Source organism: Neophocaena asiaeorientalis, unplaced genomic scaffold (assembly GCF_003031525.2).
Source record: "Neophocaena asiaeorientalis asiaeorientalis breed wild unplaced genomic scaffold, Neophocaena_asiaeorientalis_V1.1 scaffold629, whole genome shotgun sequence".
NCBI lineage: Eukaryota > Metazoa > Chordata > Mammalia > Artiodactyla > Phocoenidae > Neophocaena > Neophocaena asiaeorientalis.
This window is the reverse complement of record NW_020175468.1, coordinates 3,041,097-3,053,998: the sequence shown is the minus strand read 5'-3', so window position 1 is coordinate 3,053,998 and position 12,902 is coordinate 3,041,097. Positions and strand designations below refer to the sequence as shown.

Here is a 12,902-nt window from a genome sequence, read left to right as displayed (position 1 = left end):
AAGACTTGCCCATGGTCACACAGCGCTGATGTGCCAGGACCAGGATTCTAATGCAGGTTTCACAGACTCCAGAAGGTGAATCTTTCCCCCTTAACCACCTTTTTTGAAGGTGTGGGGCTGTGCTAAGCACTAAATACTCATATTCCTACCGGAGCCTGAACACAACTCCCCCAGGGAGATGCTTTCAATAACCCCATTTTTCAGATGAGGAAGGTAAGGCTCAAAGAGGTTATGACACACGCTCCTAAGTAAGATCCACCAAGTCTGGTCTCAGAACCCACCTGCCTGTCCAGGGCTCTGGTCTGCTCCTGCAGCTCCTTGACCTCAGCCTGCGCCCGGACCCGGCACTTGAGCAGGTGACCCATGTTTTCCAGCCTCTTGCTGTCCTGCTGCCGCGTGACCTGGCTCTGGGCAATGCTGATCTGGACCTGCAGCTTGTTCCGCACCCCTTCCAGGCGCTGAATCTCCTCACTGCCCAGGCAGGGAAGTGGAGGGGAAGCCAGAAAGGGGCAGAGCTCGGCCTCACTAAAGTCCAGACACACTGGGCCTTCCCTCCCCCGTCAGCCCCAGGAGGAGGCCAGCACCCACCTCCTCAACAGCCCCGCCCCAGCTCCAGGGCCCCAGGTGCTCGGCTCACAGTTGCTTGTTGATGCGCTGGTGGACCTCCTTGCTGTAGGCTCGCCTTTCACCCTCCATCACTTTGCATTGCCGCTGCAGTCTGCTCAGCTCCCAATCCACTGAGGTGGGACCAGGCCAGGGAGGGACTCCATAGGAATCCAGGTTCCAGCCCCTCCCTCCCCAGCACCTAGGAATTCTGGCTCCCTGAGGGTCTCACAAACTTCACCTGAACTGCAGACCCAGTTCCCAACACCACTCTAGGGCTGCACCTCAGTTCCTGTATCCCTCAAGCTTCCTCATCCCTTCACACTTCCTGTACCCCAAGCCGACCTTCGCATTTTTCCCCTAAACCCACTCCTACCCGGGGCTTGGGCACACATGTTTCCCCACTAGAGGGCACTCCTGGGAGGACTCACAGTCCTCAGGGACCAGAAGCACAGGACCTGGAACTTGGGAAAGCTGAGGACAGGTGCCAAGACCCCCAGGGCACCATTGCTGTTCCCTCCCTCCCCTTCAGCCCACTGCCCAGCCTTCCTCAGCCCCACCTCCCGCCTCCTCGCTCTCAGCCCATCCCCCTGGCTCAGGCCTCATCCTCCCCTTTCTGGACCGTCACCCCATCACCCCAGCCTCCTCCCTAACCTCCTGGCCTCCCCTCACAGCTCCAGAGGGTCTTTCTATACCTAGAGCTGTCACAGGCCTCCCTGGCGCGCCAGCATCTCCAGGACAAAGTCCCAGCTCTTCACCCTGGTGTTCAAGGGCCCACAAACCCAACCCTACCCACCCCTCTGGTCTCTTCCACTAGCTCCCCAACTCTCACGGCCCAGTGGTTCTCATCCAGGAGCAATTGTGCCCCCTTAAAGACATATGGCCATGTCTAAAGACACTTTTGATTGTATGGTGCGGGGGCAGGTTGGGGGGTGCTACTGACATGAAGTGGGTAGAGGCCAGGGATGCACTGAGCATCCTCCACCACGCAGGACAGTCCCCCGGACAGCAAGGAATGATCTGACATCTGACCCCAAGGGTCAACAATGTGGAGACTGAGAAAGCTTGCTCTGGTCATATGCTGTTCTCTCTGCGGAAACACTCGTCCCTTCCTTCTCCTGTTGGTAATTCCTGAGAGAAGTTCTGGGCCCCGCTCAAACTTCTGCAGTAAGTCTTCCCGGCCGTTCCACTCCCCAGGCTTGGCCCGCCCATCTGCCCGGCTCCACCTCCATTCTGGAGCCTGTGCGTTTCCCCACTAGAGGGCGCTCCTGAAGTCCCTCCCTGTCCCCAGTGCCTTGCTGCACAGGACCTGAAACGTGGGAAAACCGGGAAAAGAATGAATGAAATAAAGAATGTACGAATTACCCGTTCCCTCCAGGAAGGCCTCGCTTCCATCCTCGGAACGAGCGCTCCCAGCAGAGAGTCCTAAAGGCATCTTGGCCAAAGAGCGTGGGGCTCCTGTAGGGGTGGCACAGGACCCCTTCAGACGGCGAGCAGGAGAGGGCTATAGGAGGAGGGCGGGCGACGAACAGCGAGGGACTCGGAATTGGAAGAGAGTGACCCCAGAACTAGCTCTGGCCTTTCTTTGAGTCTCAATTTCTCCAGTGGGTTGGAGTGAGACACCTCTAGGGTCTCTTCCCATGCCTCTCCCGACCTCCCACCTCTCACATTCTCTGTCTTGCGTCGCGGCTCTGACTCTGGCGGGGGGTCTTCTAGGCTCTCGGTATCTCCGAGGCGGGGCTGTTTGGGGAGGGGGCACAGAGGAGGGGGAAATCCCCCCAACCCCGTCGGCTGAGGGGAGTGAGGCCTGGTCCCTACCTGCTGGGCTGGAGTGCCTGACATGTCCTGGATGCTCCAAGCTCACTGTTGTGGTCTGGTTACTGGGGAGATGAGGGGCCAATGAGGCCTGAGGACAGCAGCCGGGGAGGGACCAAGGCCACCGAAGAAAGCCGTGGGAGGGGAGACTGGGGAGGAGAGGCCGAGGAGGCCGCGAGGAGACTTGCGGGGAGCTCGGGTGCTATGAGCAGATGAGTTAGGGGGGAGCCCTGCGAGGGGCGGGGCTAGAGGGCTGGGCTGGGCGTGGGTTCGGGGTCCTGCCAGGGGCGGGACCTGTGGGGGCGGGACTGTAGGCCTTGTGAGGGGCAGGGTTGGGAGGGCCTGTGAGGGCGGGACTGTAGCCCTTGCGAGGGGCGAAGCTGTAGAGGACTATGAAGGGCGGGACTGAAAAGGCCTCTGAGGAGAGGGACTGGGTGGGCCTGAGGGGCGGGGCTTCAGGGGAGGGCAGAGCTGCCGGGACCGGAGAGGGTTGGGGCTGGCGAACCTCAGCAAGGAGTCAGAAACCCGTCCAGGCCGGGGCTTCGGAGCCTTGAGAGGGGAGGGGGAAGGAAACCTGTAGAGGGCGGGGCTGAGGGCATTGTGAGGGGTGGGGCTTCGAGGGCTGAAAGGGGCGTGGCTGGAAGAACACGGGAGGGGTCTGGTGGGAGGGCGCCGGAAGAGCGCGGATTCCCAAGACTTGTGGCGGGGGGGGGGGGCGACTAACACGGAGGCACTCAGGCTCAGAGATCCTGGGGAAGGATGGTCGAGATGGTCTATTTGGGGAGCACAGGGTTGTGAGGGCTGGGCTGTGTTTCCAGGAGGGAGAGGCAGTAGCTAAAAGAGCCTGTGGAGGCAGGGCTGGGAGGGAAACGTCTGAAAGGCTTTGGAACTGGGCCAAGGTCCTTCGGGACGGGGCGTGGGAGATGCGTGTCTTAAGCTGATTAAGACCACGTTATTTTGAGGATTCATCAGCAGGCACGCGGTGCCGATGCCGGAAATTGTGAGGGGGGAGAAGCGCTCACCGCCGCCTCAGGTCCTCGAAGCGGCTGACTACGCATGCGCGGCCAACGGCCTCCTGAGAGGCAGCCAAAAACCCACAGCCGCGTTAGAAAGGCGGGAGTGGGCGGGGCCTAGGGCGCTCCGTGCCATCCCTGCTTTCCGGCCACGCCCCCATGGCGGCGCCCTTAGCCCCGCAGGGCACGCCCTGTTGACGGCAGGCTGTTGCCCCCTTGACAACAGGCGGCTTCCCCCGTGGGCCTCTACAGAGCGGGCTGGCAGTAGGCACCGCTCCCTGCAGGCTGGGTGTGCCCGATGCCTGCGGTTTCCTGTGGGAGGAAGCGGCCCGCGGGCGCTCAGCTCGTAGCTTTGGAGGCCCAGGAGGGGGAGATCCCCCCCACCGCCTTCGGGTCCCCTGATTCTCCCCCTTCTATAGGGCCCTAGCATGGGGGACCCCCTGCCCGAACACCCACGGGGTGCCCAACTCTGGCGCTGATTCCGCTCTGGGAGCTTGATTCAGAGTCCTAGCCTCCTGTTCCCCACCTCCCCCCCTCAAATTCCATCTCCCTAGACCCTAGTCCCCAGACTCCTCCCAGGACCCAGGTCCAGTCCCCTTGCCTCCTTGAAGAGCATACGATCTCAGTCCCTCATTTTTCCCCCAGTGACCCAGGCTTTCTAACTTACCTGGGGAACTGATTTCAGACCTCCAGTCTCTTGTCCTTCTCAAAGATGTAAACTGGAACTACTTTATTCCCCACCCCCAGGGACCTTCATTTTGTACCCCCAACTTTGTAGTCTTGGGACCCAGTGGACCCAAGATTTTGCCCCTTCCCCAAATCCTAGAGACCTTGATCTTGGGTCTCCCAGTACTGAATCCACTCAGGGCCCCAGTGTCTGGTATGACAAGCACATACAACAAACAGCGCTCACTTGGTGCCAGGCACTCCTCTAAGAACTGCTCCATGATGTATTTACTACTATTATTTCGATTTTACAGTTAAAGAAACTGTGGCATAAAGAGATTAGTAACTTGCCCCAAGTCACAGCTAATGAGTAAAGCAGTTTCAATTTGAATCCAGCCAGCGTATCTCTATAGAGTCTGTGCTATAGTGATACCCAGCTTCCAGGTCTCCCGAGTACCCACCCAGTCACTGAACTGCCCTTCCCTCACCCCCTCAGGGAGCCCAGATGACCAGCCATTCTCCCTCCCTCTAGCTCTGGCTCAATCAGATACCCAGACATCCCATCGCTTAGTTCCCTTCCCTTGTAGGGACCCAGGATTTCAGTTCTCCAGCTCTTAATTCCATATTCCAGATATCTGGTTCCCTGTCCCTCATTTTTCACCAAGCACCCAACCCTACCAAGAGACCCAGGTACTTAGTGGTGATCACCCCCCACCGTAATTCAGTAACCCAAGAATTAAATAACAATGATAACGATAATAGTTGACATTAAGTCCCCGGTACTGCACTTCTGTTTAAAACCCTCCACTGGTTTCCAACTGCACTTAGAATAAAATCCAAACTCCTCCTCTAGGCTTCAAGGGCCCTCTTTGATTTCCCTTCCTACCACTCTCTCTCGTTCCCTATGTTCTGGCCACACTGGCCCTTCTGTCTTCTTCTCAAACAACCTGAACTTGTTCTCAAAGGTCTGTGCCCGTCCTCTCCCTGCCCCGCATTCAGATGACTCCCGTCTGCAAGTCTCAGCTCAGATGTCACCTCCTCAGAGAGGCCTGGCCAGATCACCCTTTTAAAGTAGCCTCCCATCATTAGCAGTGTCACTCTATTTTATTTCCTTCAAAGCCTTTATCACTATCTGAAATCTATCTTCTTCACTGATGTTTTGTCTTTATTGTCCCTCTCCCTCAACTAGAAGGGAAACTCCATAAGAGCAGCAGGGCTCCCATCTGTTTTCTTCATTATTCACTCCTGGTTCATAATAGATGTCCAATGAATGTTTGATGAGGAGAGGAATAAACATGTTAGGTGTGTTAGTGTGCTGGTATTACCTTATTCGTTTAGAATAAGTATCAGAATTATTATCAGTATTAGTATATTGTCAGTATTATGAGTAGTATTTTACCCACCTCATAGATTAGGAAACTGAGGCTCAGAGAGTTGAAATAATTGGTCAAGGTCCCCCGGGGCAGGAAACAGTAGCCCTGGGTTCTTAACTTCCACCTCCTGCCCCCTTCTGGAGTTCCACACTTCCTCATTTCCCGTCCCCTGACCCCCACCATGGTGCCAACGCCACCAGCCCTCACCTCACTCCACGCTGCAGGAATCTGGCCTCATCCCTCAGTCTCCCATCCCTCTGAGGATTCATTCCTAAGCCCCATCAAGGAAAGCAGACATCAGTCTCAGGACCAGTCCCAGAGCAGAGGCCTGAGAATCAAATCCTCCCACCCCTGATGCTTGCCCCACCTGAGGGCCCCAGCTCTGTTCCCTTCCTGCCAAGGACGCATCATCTCAACCGCAGGAGGGAGCCCCAGAAGATGCCTGTCTGGGGGCAGTGGGTGGGGGCCCAGAGAATGAGGAATCCGAGTGCCTGGGCCCTCCCTCTGGCTGCAGACCTCAGCTGGGTGTGGTGAGGGTGGGTATAAAAGGGTCAGTATATATTGAGAGGAGCAGAGAAAGAGAAACCAGGAGAGTGAGGAGAGAGAGGAGGAAGGAGGTACAGACAGTGAGGACAGGACCGAGAGAGACAAGAGGCAGAAGGAGAGAGAGAGGGAGAGAGGGAGACGGGGAGAGAGAGAGAGTTCCGGGATTGGAGGGGAGAAGGAGGGAGAGAGCAAGAGGGGAGAGGGAGGGAGGGAGGGAGGAAGGCCGTGAGAGGCGGGGGCCTCTACAGGGTGGAAGGAGGGAGGAGAAGGGCGGGGCACGGAGGCCCAAGTGAGGGACCAGACTCAACTCTGACTTTTTCCGCCGCACTCGGTAAGTTTCCAATCCGTTATTCAGACTGGGATTTCTTTCTTTACCTGGGTGTGCAGCAGTTTGGAAAGGAGACCCCCCAGCTTGGGAGAAGCTTGGAAATCCTTGTAATTTAAGAAGTGATCTCTTTGCACTTGGGGTGGAGACTTGGGAAGGGGTGGAGCCCGGCAAAGTTTGAGGGTTCCCAACAGAGCCTCCCCACCCGAAAACTTCCTGCTGTTTTTTTCCTGTGGCTGTCCACTCCCCCCCCGCCCCGAGGACCCTGAGGTCAGGGCTTCTCGTGAGAACAAGCAGAGTCTGGGGACCCTTCAGCCACCTCCCCCCACCCCTCTCCCGCCCTTTCTGGACACTTGAAGGGTCATGGGAAGCTGTCTCCTCCTTCTTGGGCCTCTCCCCACTCCCAACACGGATCTTGTCCACTTTCCCTACAAGGTGTCTAGTAGACACTAGTCTGGCAGCAGGGTGGGGTGCGGACCTCATGGGCATAGCCAGGGGCTGGGGTTTCCCTGGTGTTTGGGAGGCAAGGGGGTGAGATGAGTCACCGACCAGATGACTCACCGGGTCCCCCTTCCTCCCCCCACCCCAGGAGAGGAGTGGGGTGACTCAAGTATGCCTGATTCTGGGGGCAGACTCCAGATTCTGATGAATCTGAACAGGCGGCAATATGAATTTTCAGAACCTGGCCCATAGGTGCCCAGGGACAGGGCTCTGAGGAGATGGGGGCCACATTGCTAGTCTTACTCATTCCCGACCCGAGAGTCCATCCCTGGCCCCCTGCAGGCCCTGGGGAATTCAGGAGTCTGGGCCCCGGGCCCCCAGCCCCCTCCTCCTTCAGACCCAGGAGTCTGGAGCCCAGCCTCCTCCTCTCTCAGACCGGAAGTCCGGGGCTCCTAGCCCCCTTTTCCATTAGACCTGGGAGTCTGGACTCAGCCCCCTTCTCCACCAGAATTAGACATGTCCCCCGCCCCTGTGCCAACCTCTTGACGTGATGGTCTCCTGACGTCCCCATCCAGGCTTCCAGCGCAGCCATGTCACTCCTTTTGCTGGTGGTCTCTGCCCTTCACATCCTCATTCTCATCCTGCTTTTCGTGGCCACTCTGGACAAGGTAAGCTTACTTGGAGTAGGAGCCTCCCGCTCTCCTGCAGACTCCTGCCACACCCCTCCGCTAGTCACTCTGGCCCCGCCCCCTTTCCCTAGCACTCACCCTTCTGAGCTCTGCCTCCACCCTACGTGCCTCCCCCGGCCCCACTTTCCTACTAAATCCATGCTTTCCCATGGCACCTTGCCCTTTTCCTAACCCTTCCTAGTCTCCCTAACTTTGTCCTTGTTCCTCTGTCCATCCCAGTCCTGGTGGGCCCTCCCCGGGAAGGAGTCCCTGAATCTCTGGTACGACTGCACATGGAACAGTGACAACAAAACGTGGGCCTGCAGTAATGTCAGCGAGAATGGTGAGGGGTGAGGGGCATTGGAAACTGGTCTGCAAAAGGGAGGGGTAACCCCAAGTATCCTCCCGGGACCAAGGATTGGGAACCCCCCAAGGTTTGAGTGGGCGGGTCTGGGTCCCCATGCTGAGTGACAGAAGCTGATGTATGATGACCCATCTATCTGGATGGTAGGGGGAAGTATGCTCATATTCTAAAGAGGATGGGCTAAAAGCCCCACTCCCTATGATTCAGAAGGAATGGAGGCCACATGCTCTAGGTTTAAAGAAAGGGGGAAAAACTCCCAAGATTCTGAGGAGACATGATTATGTTTCCAAAGTTCTAAGGAGACAGGTGTTCTGAAGGGGTGGCTGGGACCAATCTTTCCAAGTTCCAATGGGGCGGACCACATTACATTTCTAAAGAGGTGAGGCTGAATCCTTCTAAGGTTCTAAAGAAGTGGGGCCAGGTGCATCTGAGTTCTAAAGGGGCGGAGCTGCATGCATAGAAATTTTGAAGTCAAGGTGAAAGAGTAAATGCTTTTTGCCTAAGGGCAAGTAAGAATTTTTGCTCTCCTATACAACATTGTACTGGAGGTAGCCAAAGCAACAAGGCAAGAAAAAGAAATAAAAGGCATAAAGATGGGAAAGGAAGAAGTAAAAATGTCTTGATTCCCAGTGAACATCTTTATATAGAAAATCCTAAAGAATCTGCAAACAGCTTCTAGAACTGATAAGGGAATTTAGGAAAGTTACAGGAATTGAGGTCGATATAAGTGATACTGTATATATATATACAGTATCGATATATACAGGTCGATACAGGTCGATATAAGTGATATTGTATGTCTCTAAATGGAAGAAGGGTTGGTGGGGGCAATGACGAGCAAGCAGGTGGAGCTGGAACTCTGGACTGCTGTGACTTCCACCTCTGTCTCCTATTGCAGGCTGGCTGAAGGCAGTACAGGTCCTCATGGTGCTTTCCCTCATCCTCTGCTGTCTGTCCTTCATCCTGTTCATGTTCCAGCTCTACACCATGCGGCGAGGAGGGCTCTTCTATGCCACTGGCCTCTGCCAGCTTTGCACCAGTGAGCACTGTTCCCTGGGAATTCAAGGGAAGGGAGGAGGCCTGTGAGGATGTGGGGGGGGGGGAGGAGCTGAGAATGGACATCTGATGAATGAAAACAATTCTCAACAACCCAAAGACCACCCGAGCTTCCTCCCTTGGCTACCTCTCTGCCCCGGGGACTTAGGGGAGTTGTAGTTTTCAGTGACTTGGTGGTTTGTGATGTGCAGCTCTGAGTTATGGGGGAACTGGCACTTCGGGCTTCAGGGAGCCAGGGCTGGGGAAGGGGGTGTGGACAAATAATTTAGATCCCACGGATGAAGGGGTGCCAGCAGGGATAGGTAGCTAATTAATACGCCAGGAGAGAACTCTGAATCATAATAGTAGTGGTTTTATAATGTCAGCCAGTTGCTGTTTCTTGTGGACCTACTATGTATCAGACACTTCAGGGAGTTTTATGTACTTTTCAGTTTTTTGACTTCAGGTGCAAAGGACTAAGTTAATCATAGTCATCAGTTTGGGGGAACATTATCTTTCTAGGTTCCCTCTTGTTCTATTAATTCACTATCTGTGCGCTTGGCTTGTAGAAAGGTGCTCAAAAGTATTCCTTGAATGGATGGATGGATGAGTAGGTACTTTCGTCCCATTTAATGGATGAGTAAGGGGGGCCCGAAAAAATTAACTAAATTGCCCAAGGCCAGTCTGCCGTGGCCCCGAGGCATGGCGCTGGCGGAGCGAACCACAACTCCCAGCAGGCAGCGGTGCTGCGCACTCGCCCTCCCGCGGCTTCTTTGGCCCGTGGGTTGTTGGGAAATTCAGTCTTCTTGTGCGGGTCCTGCGTGACGCGTGGTTCCCATCTCCCCACAGGCGTGGCGGTGTTTACCGGGGCGCTGATCTACGCCATTCACGCCGAGGAGATACTGGCGGAGCGCCCATCAGGGGGCAGTTTCGGTTACTGCTTCGCCCTGGCCTGGGTGGCCTTCCCCCTCGCCCTGGCCAGCGGCATCATCTACATCCACTTGCGGAAGCGGGAGTGAGGGCCGCGCGTCCCCTCGTCTCCCCAGCCGGCTCCCGGCCCCTCCACCTCACCCCGAAGCCCCCACCCCGCCTCCAGAAAATAAAACCATTTAACCGCTCGTTCTACCTTTGCCTCCTTCCTTCCTTCCTTCTTCTGGGACCCAGGCTGCTCGTGCCTGATCTTTCCTGAATGGGGACAGCCCCCATCAGCAGCAGCTTGGTCTTCAGAACGTCTAGCTCCAGGCCCCCATCTCTCTCTAACTTGGGATACAGGAGCCCGCGGTCCCAGCAGCCCTTCTTCCCCTTCCACAGACCCGAGGCCCCCGGGCCCTCCGGTCTCAAAACTCAGGATTCCTCCCAAGACTAGACCTTCAGGCACTTCTAGGTAAGAACCAGGAATCTGTGTTTCCAGTCCTCTCTCCTTGGCCAAGGGTCTCTCTCAACTAGCGAGGCTGTGTGTCTTGTTCTAGATTGCTGTTAGACAGGCTGGGACCTGGGACCCTTTGCTACCTTGCTTGCACCTGGACAAATATTTCCTCCAGCTACAAAATACAAAGAAACTATAAGGGACTAACTGCACGCATGTGCACATGGGGCAAATTCTGGACAACAAGATACGAAGAGACCAAAAAGCCCAACTGCCACTTCTGAAGAACCAGGAGCAAAAGAAGGGTACTGCGCGTGCCCACTGCACACACCACCGAAGAGGTGGGCAAGCCACCTAAGCCACTCCTCTGGCCCAAACACTGGACACACCCCTACCCTCACCCCATAGAAGGGACCAGCTCACCCCACTTCAAGGGAAACTGTTGTTTGTTCTCTCTCCCCCCTGCTGCAGCAGGAACCCCAATAAAGCCTTGCCTGAATTTCTTATCTGGCCTCTGATCAATTTCTATTGATTAAGGAGGCCAAGAACCCCGGTTGGGAACAGTTGAGTCTCTTTTTTTTCTCCCTCTGACCCTTCCTCTGAGAAGACTCTTTTCCATTTCCCTCTTGGAACCCAACCCCTCTTCTTCCCCCACCCTCTCCAAATGCCGCCTCTAATCCATATGACACCTTAGTAAAAATTAGATGACACCCCCTCTTCTCCAGGCTTACTCAACCCCACATGTGGGACGGGGAAAGGCTGGGTTTTACACCAACCCATCTCCTGGCTGTGTGTCTTTGTGCAGTGAACGATCTGTCCTATCTTCTGTGTTCAGAAGACTCAGTCTTTTGGGGAACCAGGGCTCTGCTCAGGAGTCAGGTCCTCCCTAAGATCCTCTTCTGTGACCCACAGCCAGTCTATTTCACCAACTCCAAGCCCAGTCTCTCTCTAGGACTACAGCTTTCTTTGCACGGGACCCACCCAAAATGCATTCCCCCAAGACCCAGAGTCTCTTCTTTCCAGGATTCCAATGCCTTCCTTCCCTCCAACCCCTGTGGCTACCCCACTCATCCAGATTTATGAAACATGATTTATTCCTTTGCGAGAGGGGACAAGGGAGAAATTGATAGGCCAATAAATATTGCACAGGCCACTGGTGGAGGCAAGATCCAGGCTGAGGTAGTTTCTGTAGAAAGGTTGAGGGACCTGGGCAGGGAAGGCGCCTGAGTTTTGTTGTTGGGGCCTGAGTGGACGTGAGCCTTGGGGTGAGGATAGTTTCTGGTTCCTCCTGGCCCAGCTTTCTGCCTGACACAAGGCTCCCAACCCCTTCAGCCTGGACAAGCTGATCGACAGTTGACCAAATGGCCTGCCTTATAAGTAGCTGCAATTGATAGATCAGGTCTCCTCTAAAAATTCTGATTGGTTGCTTCCATGCAGGGACAACTGGCTGCCCTAGGATGGTTGTGCCCAACTGCTGTCATTGGCGGTTTGCCAGAGAACCGGGCTAAAAGGCTCTCATTGGACGTGGGCTGGAGCTCCGCCTCGGTGAACACGATGGGCAGTTTGCCCGGTACAGGCTAAAAAGACAGTGATATATAGCCTCGGGAGGGCACAGTTTAACAGCTGTGCCTGGTGGTTTGTAGCATTGCACGGCTGTGATTGGCTGGCACCACGTTTAAATGTTTGTGGGGCGGGGGACCAAGATGGAACAGAAGCAGAGCCTAAAAGCTTTGATTGGCTGTTCATCCGAAGAGGGGGCCTAGCAACAGCAGGCTGCCTTGATGGGCGACTTTGTTTAAGAAAACAGAGTAACGTTAAGTAGTAATAAGTAACTGGAAGTTGCGGAGTGGTGAAGCATCGTAGCCATGATTGACGGCTTGTCGAGGAGGCGGAGCTTAGTTCCCAACCAGCTGGCTGGGCGGGGCGGGACAGAGAGGTTTCGATAAGGGGTCATCAGTGCTGGGTGGTGCGGCCTTGGGGGAAGTGATAGTAGCCAACGGGTCTAGTTTGGGGAAACCCGGGGGCGGGTACATCCCGATGCTGGGGGTCAGGGCTTGCAGGTGGGCCAGGGCCCGAGTTCCGTTGAAGGCCACGTCACAGCCTGACTGGGCTAGAAGCCAGTTCTCCACCTCCGACTGGAGCCACTGGGAGGTCTCTGCAGAGGGAGGCAGGTGTTGTGAGGAGGTCAGACAGACCTGGAAGGACTGAGAGGGGGCAGCAGGGAGGGCGCAGCACAACGAATGGGAGGGGTCTGGGTTTGGGAGAAGCCTAGGGGAGTGGGACAAAGCCTAGGAGGCTCAGCTTTGGGGCTCTCATCTGGGGACAAGCCAGGGACTCTTGCTCAGGGCGCTTACACAGGTAACGGATAAGGGTGTCTTGTAGGAAGTGTTTGGGTTCACGTACAGGAAGAAGCGGGCGGGGAGTGGGGAGCATGCCACAACAGGAGCCTGATCCAAGACTCCTATCAAGGTTGAGGTTAGGAGAGGGAGGTCACCCCAGGGAAGAGCAGAAGCTGGGTCAGGGGTCCCGAGTGATGAATCGGGTTCACCAGCGCGAGCCGGGACTGGGAGGTGGGCATCGTGGGGACGGTGTCTCACTGGGGCAGGGCCACTTGGGACTAACGGTAGTCTCAACCCGGTAGGGGCAGGGTGGAGTTTGTTCCAGGTGGGGCCACGTCTGAGCCAGGC

General features: G+C 55.8%; 3 protein-coding genes across 11 annotated transcripts in view; 1 reads left to right on the top strand and 2 right to left on the bottom strand.

Moving 5' to 3' along the window:
* Positions 1–7,359, bottom strand: part of ODAD1 (outer dynein arm docking complex subunit 1) — a 32,625-nt gene extending 25,266 nt beyond the window's left edge. The window contains exons 1-5 of one of the 8 annotated variants that reach the window (XM_024768458.1): positions 2,924–2,958; positions 2,422–2,483; positions 1,969–2,061; positions 638–737; positions 282–471 (exon numbers count right to left, since the gene is read on the bottom strand). In XM_024768458.1, coding sequence (XP_024624226.1) covers positions 282–471; positions 638–737; positions 1,969–2,038 — 360 coding nt within the window. In that variant the 5' untranslated portion in view covers positions 2,039–2,061; positions 2,422–2,483; positions 2,924–2,958. Of the gene's footprint in view, positions 1–281; positions 472–588; positions 1,075–1,968; positions 2,062–2,421; positions 2,622–2,923; positions 2,959–5,677; positions 6,155–7,321 lie in introns of those variants that run through there. The other 7 variants (XM_024768451.1, XM_024768450.1, XM_024768452.1 and 4 more) reach the window with 7 other exon arrangements.
* On the top strand, positions 6,234–9,966 carry EMP3 (epithelial membrane protein 3 (MAM blood group)). Its single transcript, XM_024768459.1, has 5 exons — positions 6,234–6,347; positions 7,358–7,450; positions 7,691–7,793; positions 8,713–8,853; positions 9,699–9,966. The coding sequence occupies exons 2-5, from the start codon at positions 7,373–7,375 to the stop codon at positions 9,866–9,868; spliced, it is 492 nt and encodes a 163-aa protein (XP_024624227.1). The 5' UTR covers positions 6,234–6,347; positions 7,358–7,372; the 3' UTR covers positions 9,869–9,966.
* A 1,272-nt stretch (positions 9,967–11,238) lies between these two features.
* The window catches only part of TMEM143 (transmembrane protein 143), a 16,225-nt gene continuing 14,561 nt past the window's right edge, over positions 11,239–12,902 (bottom strand). For both annotated transcript variants that reach the window (XM_024768618.1, XM_024768619.1), the window contains one exon: positions 11,239–12,370. In XM_024768618.1, the coding sequence (XP_024624386.1) occupies positions 12,111–12,370 (260 nt within the window). In that variant the 3' untranslated portion in view covers positions 11,239–12,110. The remainder of the gene's footprint in view (positions 12,371–12,902) is intronic.